At 47.9% G+C, this 12,990-nt stretch overlaps 2 protein-coding genes across 7 annotated transcripts in view; one reads left to right on the top strand and one right to left on the bottom strand.

Moving 5' to 3' along the window:
- Positions 1 to 3,779, bottom strand: part of SFI1 (SFI1 centrin binding protein) — an 88,169-nt gene extending 84,390 nt beyond the window's left edge. Inside the window, exons 1-2 of the mRNA XM_070768937.1 lie at positions 3,632 to 3,779; positions 1,722 to 1,851 (exon numbers count right to left, since the gene is read on the bottom strand). Of these exons, the coding sequence (XP_070625038.1) occupies positions 1,722 to 1,819 (98 nt within the window). The 5' untranslated portion in view covers positions 1,820 to 1,851; positions 3,632 to 3,779. The remainder of the gene's footprint in view (positions 1 to 1,721; positions 1,852 to 3,631) is intronic.
- Positions 3,780 to 9,689: 5,910 nt separating this feature from the next.
- Positions 9,690 to 12,990, top strand: part of EIF4ENIF1 (eukaryotic translation initiation factor 4E nuclear import factor 1) — a 39,291-nt gene continuing 35,990 nt past the window's right edge. For 4 of the 6 annotated variants that reach the window (XM_019977320.2, XM_019977319.2, XM_070769892.1 and 1 more), the window contains exons 1-2: positions 9,690 to 9,769; positions 10,691 to 10,810. In XM_019977320.2, coding sequence (XP_019832879.2) covers positions 10,718 to 10,810 — 93 coding nt within the window. In that variant the 5' untranslated portion in view covers positions 9,690 to 9,769; positions 10,691 to 10,717. Of the gene's footprint in view, positions 9,770 to 9,933; positions 10,067 to 10,095; positions 10,224 to 10,690; positions 10,811 to 12,990 lie in introns of those variants that run through there. The other 2 variants (XM_070769890.1, XM_070769891.1) reach the window with 2 other exon arrangements.

The following is a 12,990-nucleotide window of genomic DNA, read 5'->3' as shown; positions in this document are numbered from 1 at the left end:
TGTGCTGGGAGCTCCATGACCCTACTCCAAGAAAAACTTGATTAGAGCAGGGGGAGAAATTTGACTTACGTTGGACCAACCAGATTCATTCTCCTAGAACTGAATTTTGAGCTGAGACACAGTCTGTACAGGACATGGGGGCTGAAGTACAAAGATGGCACTACTCAGGAGGAAGGGACCAAACGCTACTGAACAGGTCTCTCCAGCTACGCTGGCTTCCACCTTGCCCAAGACCTAGTAGATTCTATTTAAAAAAAAAAAAAGAAAGAAAGAAACTTCTGTATGGGGATTTCCCTGGTGGTTCAGTGGCTAAGACTCTGTGCTACCAATGCAGGGGGCCCGAGTTCAATCCCTGGTAAGGGACTTGGATCCTACATGCTGCAACTAAGACCCAGCATAGCCAAATAAATAAACAAAAACCTTCTGCATGTTAGTTAGGACGCAAGGTTGCTTGCTCCTTGGAAGGAAAGCTATAACGAGCCCAGACAGCGTATTAAAAAGCAGAGACATCACTTTGCCAACCAAGGTCCGTATAGTCAAAGCTATGGTTTTTCCAGCAGTCATGTACGGATGTGAGTACTGGACCATAAAGAAGGCTGAGTGCCAACGAATTGATGCTTTTGAATTGTGGTGCTGGAAAAGACTCTTAAGAATCCCTTGCACTGCAAGGAAATCAAACCAATCAATCTTAAAGGAAATCAACCCTGAATATTCATTGGAAGAATTGATGCTGAAGCTCCAATAGTTTGGCCACCTCATGCGAAGAGCCAACTCATTGGTAAAGACTATGATGCTGGGAAAGACTGAAGCCAAAAGGCATCTTGCAGGGAGGGAGCCAAGGGGATAAACAGTCTGGCCTCACTTTCCTCTCTCCTCACTATCTTCTACCAGGACCTCACTGGTCAAATTCAGTGGAAAGCCCTGGGTTATACTGAAGATAGCCAGCACAAAGAGGTAAATCCCTAGCTCACATACTTCCGAAGTCTGAACATGAGCCTTAAGACTAGAACTGGCAGCTCAAATTGCCAACTCTTCCTGCTTCTCTCAGTGTGCTGACCTGCGTACAGGGTCCCAGCCTTTGCAGCATGCAGACTGCAGCAGCTGCCACTATAACCTCAGCACCAGGTGGGTCTCACTCTTCAAAGCCTGTCCCAGCTTTAGAGGAAAACCTCTGATTGGCCCCATGCAGTCACATGCCCAGCCCTGAACCAGTCCCTCTGTCTTAAGGGGCAGGATACTCATGAAGGGCCAGGTGCAAGTCACCACTGTGAATCTGAGATTTGTTAGTAAATTGTAGTCTCTTTCTTGTAAATTCCCTTTTTCCTTGGCTAGCCAGAACTGAAGTCTCTTATTTTCAATCAAAAGAACCTTAGTGCAGGCTGAAAGCAGCCACGATCCAAAGGAGGAGAAGGAGAAAGCCAGCCTCAATATAACTTCTCAGGAATATCATCCTTATTTCTGCTCAAAGTAAGAATTTTAATGATGGATATCTCCACACACCCAAAATGGATTCTGACTGTAACATAAAGTACAAAATGTGCATTATACTCTATACCCTAGATGAGAGACCCAAAATATCAACAAAAAACTGTTACTCACTACTCCTGATTTTAGGAAAAAACTACATTTTAAGAATTTATTATTTTCACACAAAAAATATTTACAAGCTTTTAAATAAGCCATAATTTCACTTATCTTTTTTGTCAAGTCTCATCACTCACCTGGAGTCGACCTTCCTCTCCATTCTCTGCTTAATCTTTTTTTGCTGAAAATTCAACCAGTGGCTTGATGCACACTTTTCAGTAAGCAGATTCTTCATGAATCAAAAATTAGTGATCTGTGCATGGAATCCTAGGAAAATTAGAAAATAAGACAAGCATTAATTCTCAGAAAAAATGATGGGATATACAAGAGAGGAAGAGTTGCAACAGTCCACTTGGTTCAGCATGCGCCTTCCCAGATGGCCCAGTGGTAAAGAATCCGCCTGCCAACGCAGGAGACTTGGGTTGCATCCCTAGGTTGGGAAGATCCCCTGGAGAAGGAAATGGCAACTCACTCCAGTACTCTGGCCTGGAAAATTCCATGGACAGAGGAGCCTGTCAAGCTACAGTCCACAGAGTTGCAAAGAGTCAGATACAACTGAGCAACTGAGGGCGTGCACAGGCACATACATTTGGTTCAACAGTGAATATTTGTTATTTAACATAAACACTATTAACAACAAATTACCACATAACCACGTTGATGGGATGAGGAAAGAAAAACTGAGCTAAGTACTTATTTCCCATGAATAATGGTTGACACAAGGTGTAAATTTAACAAATCAAAAAATATCACCTATAAGGTTATTTACTTCCAATTTACAAGTAACATGAGGAAGAACAGTTAGAAGAATGGAAACTGGAACTGCAACCTGGAGACTATTTTCTAATATAAGCTTTCAATATTAATTTTCTTTTGGCCCTGCCAGGCGGCATATGGGATCTTAGTTCCTGGGCCAGGGAGGATGGAACCTGCACCCCGGAAACTGGAAACTCAGAATCTTAACCACTGGACTGCCAGGAAAGTCCCAATACTAATTTTTTAATACACATGTTAATTTGAAAAATGCAAATCCAAGAGGAACTTAAAGAAGTTTCTACAGTATTCTGCAGCTTCTAACAATAACTGAGAAATGAGATCTTGCTAAAGAAAAGCAAGGAAATACCTAAATTTATATGCCATGTTGCAGAATAAATTTCAACTACTTCTTCCAGGAAGCCTTCCATGAGACCTCCAAGCCTTATGCTTCTATGGCACTTAGGTGGGTACCATGCCACCTAGAAAGTCTAGATTAGAGTCAAAATAGCATTCATGGAGCGGGTACTCTGTCCCAGGTACAGTATCAATACTGAGCACGTTTCATTAACTAGTTGCTTTAACACAACCACCTCAGCAGATGGTAACCATCTTCATTTTATAGATGAAGGGCCCACATCATCACTAAGTGGTACAGCTGGGGCTGGTACACAGGGACCTAACACCATTCGCTCAACAAATATTTACTATAATCCAGAGGCTAACAATAAACCTGAACTGCCTCCCATCAGATAAAAACAGCACCACGAGGCTTCCCTGGTGGTCCAGTGGTTAAGAATCGGCGTCCCAATGCAGAGGACCTGGGTTCCATCCCTGGCCAGGGAACTAAGATACCCCATGCCACCAGGCAACCATAGAAAGCTCGAGCGCTGCAACGAAGACTCAGTGCAAACAAAAATAAACAAGTAAATTAGTTTGAACTAAAAAAAAAAAAAAAAGCACTAATCTCCCACTTGCGGGTGTTCGCCCAATTGGCCCTCGGGGCTCTGGTGTGGCCCCTAAGTTCTGCAAACTCTCCCTGTTCGCTCGGCCACACAGCAGGGAATTCGAATTCGCGCGCACCAATGAGCCCAGCACCGACGCGGCACTCGTACCCGCCCGGGTTCACCTGACGCGCGGGGAGGACGCGGGGCGAGAAGCGACGACGCCGGGCGCCGTCCTGCGCGCCCTTTCCACTCGCCTACCCTCTCCCACTTCAGCCCTGCGGGGAGGCAGCATCACCTGCACTTCCAGAGGAGGAGGAAGCGGACGCGCCCACAGAGTAGTCACCGACCTGGCTCGGAGGGACGTGCGCTCGCCTCTAGGCTCCGGCCGCAGAGGCCGAGCCTTCCCGCCTCAGACAGGTCTCGGGAGATACGGCCCCAACCCCTCGGGCCGTCGCGGCCCGTGCCCGCCACCCCCTCGCTTCCCGCGCCTCAGGACGCAAGTCTCGCGCCGGCCCCGCCCCCCGTCTCCACGGCAACACTGCGTGCGTGAGGGACGCCCCGCCCGGGACCCGGAGTTCGCGCAGCCTCAGTGCGGCAGAGGACGCGCCCACCCCCACCCGCCAACGCCACCTCTCAGCATCCGAAATGCGAGTTAGCCGTGAGGTGCGTGGAGAGACGCACCTGCCTCGGGCGGCCCCACGGAGGCCTCGGTGCCTCTGTGGCTTGCTCGCTTCTCTCAGAGCTCAGCTTTCTACCGCTTTTGGACAGGAGCGGTGGGAGCTGTTTCACTTGCTTTACGACATCGATGTTGGTTTGAACCTGTTTTGAGTGGATTCCCGAGTTACACTTCGCGGGGCAGGCACTAGAGATGAGCGAAGCTCCTGCGTGGAGGCCGGCGGGGGGGGGGACCGAGGTCGTCCTTCAGCCACCTCCGGCCTCGCGCGTGATGGGCGGCACTGTTCCACGGTTCCCGGGGAGCAGTGAGCCGGTACCGAAGCGCGCGCGTGCGTGCAATGGGGAGATTGTCAGCGAGGACTGCGTGGGTGAGGGCACATGGTTGCCCAGCCGGGGAATTGAGATTATCCCAGGTTGATATCGTCTCTTAACCATTACTTTTAAAACGTAACTAACAAGCATTAATTATTAGTATCCCATAAACAGCCGTTAATTTTAAAATTTCGGCCCACTCATTATCTTTTTAACATGGGGATGGGAGACGTTAGGTAGGGCATTATTTTTTAATTGAAGAATAGTTTATTTACAGTGTTAATAGTGTCAGGTGTACAGAGAAATGATTCAGGTATATATTTTCAGATTCTTTTTCATTATAGGTCATTAAGGTAGGGCATTTTTGAATCCTTTCCTTCTGTGTTTTGTAAAACATTTAAAGCACCTGAGATTTCTGGTGGAGCGCGAAAAACAAAGGCTAGCATTATGAATATAAATACTTGAAACATGTTACGTTAAAAACATGAGGAAAAATAAGTTGAGTGCTTTGGGATTAGAATCACAGGTAATTTGCATTTTTGCTCTATTTTCTACTTATGTCAGTTTTTGTAATTAAAAGTGTTTAAAAGGAGAAGGTCCACTTTAGCGGGACACGGGAAAATCTTTTTATCTGATGTGGCCAAGTACTTTTTAAAATAATTTAGTGACTTTCAAAAATCTTAATTAACATGGTAACTAGTATTTACTTACTGTAAAGTTACTTTTATAAGTATGAATATTTATGTAAATAATGTTTATACAAATTACAACTATCCAGGAAGATAAATCAGTAAGTATGCTTTTTAAATGGTTTACTAATATTTTTTCATATGCATTTACCACCGTTGGTTTTGACTGATTTATGAAGGAATTAAAGCCATTTCTATTTGAATTATAATAAAATAATTAGTCCTCTTGGGAAGGATTAATCAGAATAACAAGAGATAGTGCAACAGCACTTGGTGGTGTCAGACTCTCTTAAGTACTTTGCATATATAAAGTCAAAGATGTAAGGTGCCAGGAAGGGTTTGTTGCTGCTGCTGCTGCTGCTAAGTTGCTTCAGTCGTGTCCAACTCTGTGCCACCCAATGGATGGCAGCCCACCAGCCTCCCCTGTCCCTGGGATTCTCCAGGCAAGAACACTGGAGTGGGTTGCCATTTCCTTCTCCAATGCATGAAAGTGAAAAGTGAAAGTGAAGTCACTCAGTCGTGTTCGACTCTTCGTGACCCCATGGACTGCAGCCTACCAGGCTCCTCTGTCCATGGGATTTTCCAGGCAAGAATACTGGAGTGGGGTGCCACTGCCTTCTCCAGGAAGGGTTTAGGCTCTGCAAATAACTTGCTGTATGGTCTTCCAGAAGTCCCTTAATAATGCCTTTGTAATCCCCGAGTACTACAAAATCACTGCAGATGGTGACTGCAGCCATGAAATAAAAAGACACTTACTCCTTGGAAGAAAAGCTATGACCAACCTAGATAGCATATTGAAAAGCAGAGACATTACTTTGCCAACAAAGGTCCGTCTAGTCAAGGCTATGGTTTTTCCAGTGGTCATGTATGGATGTGAGAGTTGGACTGTGAAGAAAGCTGAGCGCCAAAGAATTGATGCTTTTGAACTGTGGTGTTGGAGAAGACTCTTGAGAGTCCCTTGGACTGCAAGGAGATCAACCAGTCCATCCTAAAGGAAAGCAGTCCTGAATGTTCATTGGAAGGACTGATGTTGAAGCTGAAACTCCAATACTTTGGTCACCTGATGCAGAGAGCTGACTCATTTGAAGAGACCCTGATGCTGGAAAAGATTGAGGGTGAGAGGAGAAGGGGACGACAGAGGATGAGATGGTTGGATGGCATCACCGACTCAATGGACATGCGTTTGAGTAGGCTCCAGGAGTTGGTGATGGACAGGGAGGCCTGGCATGCTGCAGTCCATGGGGTTGCAAAGAGTCGGACATGACTGAGCAACTGAACTGAATCCTTGAGTACATGATGCCACAGCTGTGACACTGTTCAAATCCTATTTTCTTGGAACTAGGGAGTACCCTTGGAGACAGAAAAGCTGATTAGGAAAAAGCCCATTTAGAAAGGTGGAGAGCAGTGGAGATGTAATCCCAACTTTATGAGTTGAAGCTGCTCTCAAAATTTCTAGGTTTCTAATTTCCATTTGCTTTTGTGCTGTTCTTGAACTGCTCATTTCCCCAACGGACTATAAAACAAGAATGTGAACCTAAACCAAGATTTTACAAATAATCTATAAGTAGAATAAATCACTTATCTCTTTCTTACTCTCTCAAAGGGATTTCCCATACTGATGCTTGAAAATTCATTTTAGTTGTAAAGGAGGCATTTGGAATTACAAATTATCATTTCTGCCAAAGAGAATAGCATTCAAAAGCTACAATGAAACAAAGATTTGCAAGCATCTAGCTTTACGTGCGGAGAAGACAATGGCACGCCACTCCAGTACTCTTGCCTGGAAAATCCCATGGATGGAGGAGCCTGGTAGGCTGCAGTCCATGGGGTCGCTAGGAGTCAGACACGACTGAGCGACTTCACTTTCACTTTTCACTTTCATGCATTGGAGAAGGAAATGGCAACCCACTCCAGTGTTCTTGCCTGGAGAATCCCAGGGACGGGGGAGCCTGGTGGGCTGCCGTCTATGGGGTCGCACAGAGTCGGACTAAAGCGACTTAGCAGCAGCAGCTTTACATGACAGGTGAAAGGAGCTCACAGATGGCTCTCCTTTAGTAAAAGATTGCCTTTATTCCTAGGTAATAATTGTCTCCTTTAATAAGGATAAATTAAGGCTCTGAGAGGTAAAAAGTAAATTGAACAAGATTCTACAATACATTAAAGAAGAGCCCAGGGGAGGAAGAGTACATTCTCACTAGGATAGATCAGAGGACCAGGCCTCTAGCATAATAGCTACCGTGCCTGGAGCACATTTCATATATGACTTGTAATATGCCTGCAAATTCTGTGACACTCTTCCTATATAAAGGTGTAGTCTAAGTCCTCTTCCCTTAAATACAGGCCTGGCTTAGTGACTCCTATCTAAAGACTAGAATGTGGGATGTGGGGACATCTCTGGTTGTCCAGTGGTTACTACTTTGCCTTCCAATGCAGAGGTTAGTGGTTCAATCCCTGGTTGTGGAGCTAAGATCTCACATGCCTCTTGGCTAAAAAAAAAAAAAAATATATATATATATATATAAAAGGGAAGCAATACTGTAACAAAGTCAATGAAGCCTTTAAAAACAGTCCACATCAAAAAATCTTAAAAAAAAAAGACTGGTATGGGGCAGAACATACAATGAGTGACTTGGAAGCTAGGCTAGACAGTTTACGACTGTCTGGCCCTCTCCTACCTGGACATTTGCTCTGGGAATCTAGCCAGTAGTGTGAGGGAGCTCAGGCCACGCAAGAGACCAGGTGTTAAGTGTTAGAGCCAATAGCTTCATTGGTTCCAGCTGACAGCCAGCACCAACCGTCAACCACGTTAGTGAGCCATTTGATGTTCCTAGTGCCCAACCTCGGAGAAAGCAATGGCAACCCACTCCAGTACTCTTGCCTCGAAAATCCCATGGACGGAGGAGCCTGGTAGGCTGCAGTCCATGAGGTCCCTAAGAGTTGGACACGACTGAGCGACTTCACTTTCACTTTTCACTTTCATGCATTGGAGAAAGAAATGGCAACCCACTCCAGTGTTCTTGCCTGGAGAATCCCAGGGACGGGGAGCCTGGTGGGCTGCCGTCTATGGGGTCGCAGAGAGTTGGATACGACTGAAGCGACTTAGCAGCAGCAGTAGCAGTGCCCAACCTTACAGCTGAAGCCGAAGGGAGTAGAGACCAGCTGTCCCAGCTAGAACCACCCCAAATTGCAGATTTGGTGTAAAGTAAATGTTGGTTTAAGCCACTGAATTCTGGGATTGTTTGTTAAACAGCAAAAGATAACCAGAAGAGTGTTTTTAATGTTATCTCTAATTCCCACTACAAGCCTGAAAAGTAGGTACTGCTATTTCTTTTTGATAGATGAGTAAACAGGTTCCAAAGGTAAAGTAACTATGGTTTCACACTGTGAGGGTCAGGATTTAAGAGCTTCAAAAAAAAAAAAAAAGGCCTGCTCCACTTCTCCATAGTGGCTTGCGGATAGAAGACTGTAAAAAAACACATTTTACCCAATAGACAAAAATAAAAAGTTTTCATAATTGTTTTCTCTGCTAAGACTCAGGACGGGAACTCAAGAGCTCAGTCACTGCCCAGTGGGCTGATTTCACAACTGAAGCTTAAAGAAAGCAGGCTCATTGAAAGATATGTAGATTTCGCTATCCTTCCACGAGAAAAATTACGTTTCCCTCCACAGTCACGTATCATTTCACGGTCCCACGAGGCAGAAACGAGCTCGTGAAATTCCTGCAGACCAGGCTTACACGCGATCTCCGTTAAACCTTTCCTCCCAGCACGGCAGTTACTCTCATTGCTCACAGATGAGGGGAATCATATTGATATTTTTGCCTCTCTGTGGCCCTGTCTGCCGGTTCCAGCACTACGTACTAAGCGCTTGACATCTGCAATCTCATTTTCAGCCACTTCCCCTTCCCGTGCAGACTAAGGAAAGATTCAGGTTACGGGGCGGGAAAGAACATTTCAATGAATTGTGTCAGTCGCCCGTAGCTCATTCAGAAGCAACCGTGGCAGTTTTAACACAGCAACGTGTAATCTCGCTTATTCCTTACACACATACATCATTTACAGTAAGAAGAGCGGAATTCAGTCAGAGCTTTGCCCAACATCACACCACCAGTTAAAAAAAAAAAGTCGAGGTTCGAACACACTCCGGAAGGCTCCAAGCCCCCAGGTTCGCCTAACACAGAATCCCGCTGCCGAAGCCCCAGGGTTCTCCGCCTAGAACGGATCGTGCAAACGCAGCAGCCGCCGCGTTCCCAGGTTGCGGCCCCCCGATCCACTTCCCGGCCCCAGTTGTCTTCCTCGGACGGCCGCCGGGCGGTGATGGTGGGCTCCAAGCTCCGCCCGTCCCGTCCTCCCCGGCCGCCCCGCCCCGAAGCGCGCGTGGGAACGCGGCGTCCTCCCCGGGGCTGCCCGCGACGACTGCCTGCGCGCATCCGGGAGGGCTCTCCCGGCCCCCGGCCCGGTCTCCACCCGCCGCCGCCATCGCCTCCCGGCCTCCGCCTCCCCGCCGCCGGGCGCACGCAGGGGCCGGCGCCCTGGGAGCGCGCCGCCGTGTTTCCCTTTTCCGGCCGGCACCGCCGCGGACACCTCACATCCGGGCGCGCGGCGGCGAAGGCGGTGCTGGGGCCCGGGTGCGTGGAGGGAGTTATTAAGGGGGAGGGGGCCGGGGAGGAGGGGCGGAGGGCTGGGCCGCGGTTACGGCGGCTGAAGGGAGACAGCCCGGGCGGGTGGGGGGGGCAAGAGCGAAGGCCGCGCGGAGCAGCTCTCGGGCCGGCGCGGGCGGCGGGGAGGGGAGCGGCGGCCGAGGCAACCAGTAAGGGCCGGGCGGCAGCGGCGGGGTCCGGGGCTCCGCGCGCCTGGGCCCGCGGGGAGAGAAGGGGCGCGGGCGCGCTGAGCCCCGGGGTCGCGTGCGTGAGCGCGAGCGCCGAGGCGCGCGCGGGGGGCGGGCAGGGACCGGAGGCCAGCGGGGCGGCTGGCGGGCAGCGGGCGGGCTGGCGGGGCCCGAGCCGCCGGGCCGGGGCGGACGGCGGCGGGCCTGCGCCGGCTCCAGCTTGGAGCACCGGGGCTGGGGGATTCGGCCCTCCCGCTCCCTCTGGCCCGCCTCCCCTCAGTGAGTACTGTCCCCGCCCTTCCTCCGAAGGCGGCTGCTGGGCCAGGGCCTGCGCGAGAGGCCGGGGGTTGGGGTCGCGGCCCCGGGAAGCCGAGTTTTGGATCTGAAGCCGGCGCTCGCCCCTTCCTTGGCACGGGCGCCCCTGACATGTCCACAGGTGCGGCGGGCCGGGCGAGGGGAGCTGTGGCCCCGTCCCCAGTCCCCTGCCTCCGGTAACAAGGGGCAGCTGGCGCCGTCCATTGGCAAGTGACAGGCACTTTACCACTGCTCCGCTTCCCCGATCCCAGCCCGTCTCCTACCTGCCCCCACTTCGGGAAACTTCCCCACTCCGCCGGACGGCCCTCACGAGTGGCAGCGACCAGGCTTGGTTTCTTTTTATATTAAAGCTGCTTAGAGGCTGTCCCCTGATCTGGGCACGTTCCACTTCTGCTTTCCTTACCCTGTTGATGCTTAGAGCTCTTTACTATAAGAGATATCCAAGTACCAGTGGTTTTGTTTCCAGTGGGTTCTGGTTTACAGAAAGGGTTTTTTAAAGGGAGTCCGAGATCATTTCAGTTTCTTAAACAGTGAGGACTCTTTAAAATTTATTGTTCTCGGTGACAGTTTTGTGCTGATTTCTTACAGGTGCAAAAAACTGTCAACCAAGGAGCCATGGATAGAAGTGTGGGTGAAACAGAAAATGGAGATGCTTTTCTCGACCTGAAGAAGCAACCCGCTTCCAGATCCCCCCATCGCTATACAAAAGTAGGCTTTGTTACTAATGAAATAGTGTTTCTTTATAGGTGAGGAGATAAGTAACATTGTGCAGAAACTTCATTAGTATTGTTTAAAGAGGTAGTCTCATTCTGACTATGTGGACTAAATATTAACTAGATTTAGTAAAACATTGCTTTGAACTTTTTTTCTGAAAGTACAAACACCCAGACTTTAAAATTTGCCCCTAAGTAGGCTTCCACTGAGGAGAAGGCAATGGCACCCCACTCCAGTACTCTTGCCTGGAAAATCCCATGGACGGAGGAGCCTGGAAAGCTGCAGTCCATGGGGTCGCTGAGGGTCCGACATGACTGAGCGACTTCACTTTCACTTTTCACTTTCATGCATTGGAGAAGGAAATGGCAACCCACTCCAGTGTTCCTGCCTGGAGAATCCCAGGGACCGGGGAGCCTAGTGGGCTGCTGTCTATGGGGTCGCACAGAGTCAGACACAACAGAAGTGACTTAGCAGCAGCAGCAGGCTTCCACTGAAGGCTCAGATCCTCCCTGTGTGAATTTGTGGATCGGAATATGTTGGCACTTCCCTGGTGACTCAGTGGTACAGAATCTGCCTGCCAACGCAGGAGACCAGGTTTCGATCCCTGAGTCGGAAAGATCCCCTGGAGAAGGAAATGGCAACCCACTCCAGTAATCTTGCCTGGATAATCCCATGGACAGAGGAGCCTGGCCAGCTACCATCCATGGGCTCTCGAAGAGTCGGACAGGACTTAGCAACTAAACAACAGCAACAAATGTGTTGGCGCACACTCTGTGTAACAGCTGTGCGACTGGTGCGTTACTACTGACTTACAGGCCGTAGAGTAAGGATTCCAGCTCTGCGATGCCTCACAGACATCAGTGTCCTCTGTTGATGTTTCATTGAGAGGTGAACTCACAGGAGTACTCTTTGGTGTGCCTTCCTAGGGTAACCAGATTTTTTAATTGTTTTTACGTGCTGTTATAAAATGGATATGGACTCAAGAAAGTAAGACTTTAATCATATTTCCCTTAGCTGAAGACTTGAGGTGATTTCAATTCCTTTAGATACCTGCTTTTCCTGAGGTGGTTGGGGGAGGAATCACCTCAAGGTCATGTGTTTATTGAAGCTATTGCTTCACTGTCCTGTGGACTACTGACCATTTCTGAAGCAGTTGACAAGAGCATTGAATTCTTTCCTAGTTCCCTGAAATGTGCTTGGGACTGTTGGCGGGAAGGGTTATGCCCCAGTTGGGCCTTGTATCTTACTTCCCTTGTATGAGCCCAATCAAGGACTCTAATGTGGTTGTTGTCCCAGGCTTCCCAGGATGCTGGCTGGTTCGTGTTTTAAACTCGGGCCTTCTGTGTGCACTGATTCTGCTTCTTTTAACCAGCTTGTGTGTGCAGTGATGCTGCTACTTTTAACTAGCTAATTTTAATTCTCTAAAAATGAATATTACTCCAGTAACACTGGGTACTTTAACTACTTGATAAAATACCCAATGTTATTGGAGTAACATTCATTTTTAGCATTAAAAAAAAAAAAAAAACTTGAGGACAAGAGTGTTTTCACTTGTTAAAGGTTTTTGGTCAGCTTCTATCTTAAGCCAGTCTGTTTTGGCATAACAGAATATGCAGCGATAGAAAGCACGTGACTTCTTCATTCAGGTTTGCTTTTCCCAAATATAGTTTGTCTCAAACCTAAGAGTGCTTGAGTAGTATTTCACAACTTAAACTCGTTACCTAAAATGTGGACAAGTGAAATCTGAATGGAGAAAGGCTTATTAAAAGAAAGGAAAGTGCTTTTATAAACTCATGTGAATTCAGGTCTCCCGGTTCTTTTTGAGTGAAAGTTCTGACTGGTGCATTATGTTGTAGAATCCAGGCATAGAGGCTGTTGAATTACTTTCACACCCTGATTAGAGGGTAAGGTGTATATTTCATTTTTTAATGCATATCTATCTTTATGAATAAGTCATTTTTTAGGAAGATACTCTTCATCTGTTAGTGTAGAATTTATGAATGTCTACAATGTCTACAGTAAAGATTAAGAAACTCAGTATTGCCTGTATTTGGCAGTCTAGCCTCAGAATTCTGCCTCAGTTAAATAAATGTGCCTTAAAGAAATTTTTTCGGTTCATGACCATTTAGATTCAACGGTCTCTACGCAAGTTAGTTAGAAATAGTTGTACTTTG

This window comes from Bos indicus, chromosome 17, assembly GCF_029378745.1.
Source record: "Bos indicus isolate NIAB-ARS_2022 breed Sahiwal x Tharparkar chromosome 17, NIAB-ARS_B.indTharparkar_mat_pri_1.0, whole genome shotgun sequence".
Lineage (NCBI taxonomy): Eukaryota > Metazoa > Chordata > Mammalia > Artiodactyla > Bovidae > Bos > Bos indicus.
Note: the sequence above shows the minus strand (reverse complement) of the source record. Positions and strands in the feature narration are given on the sequence as shown.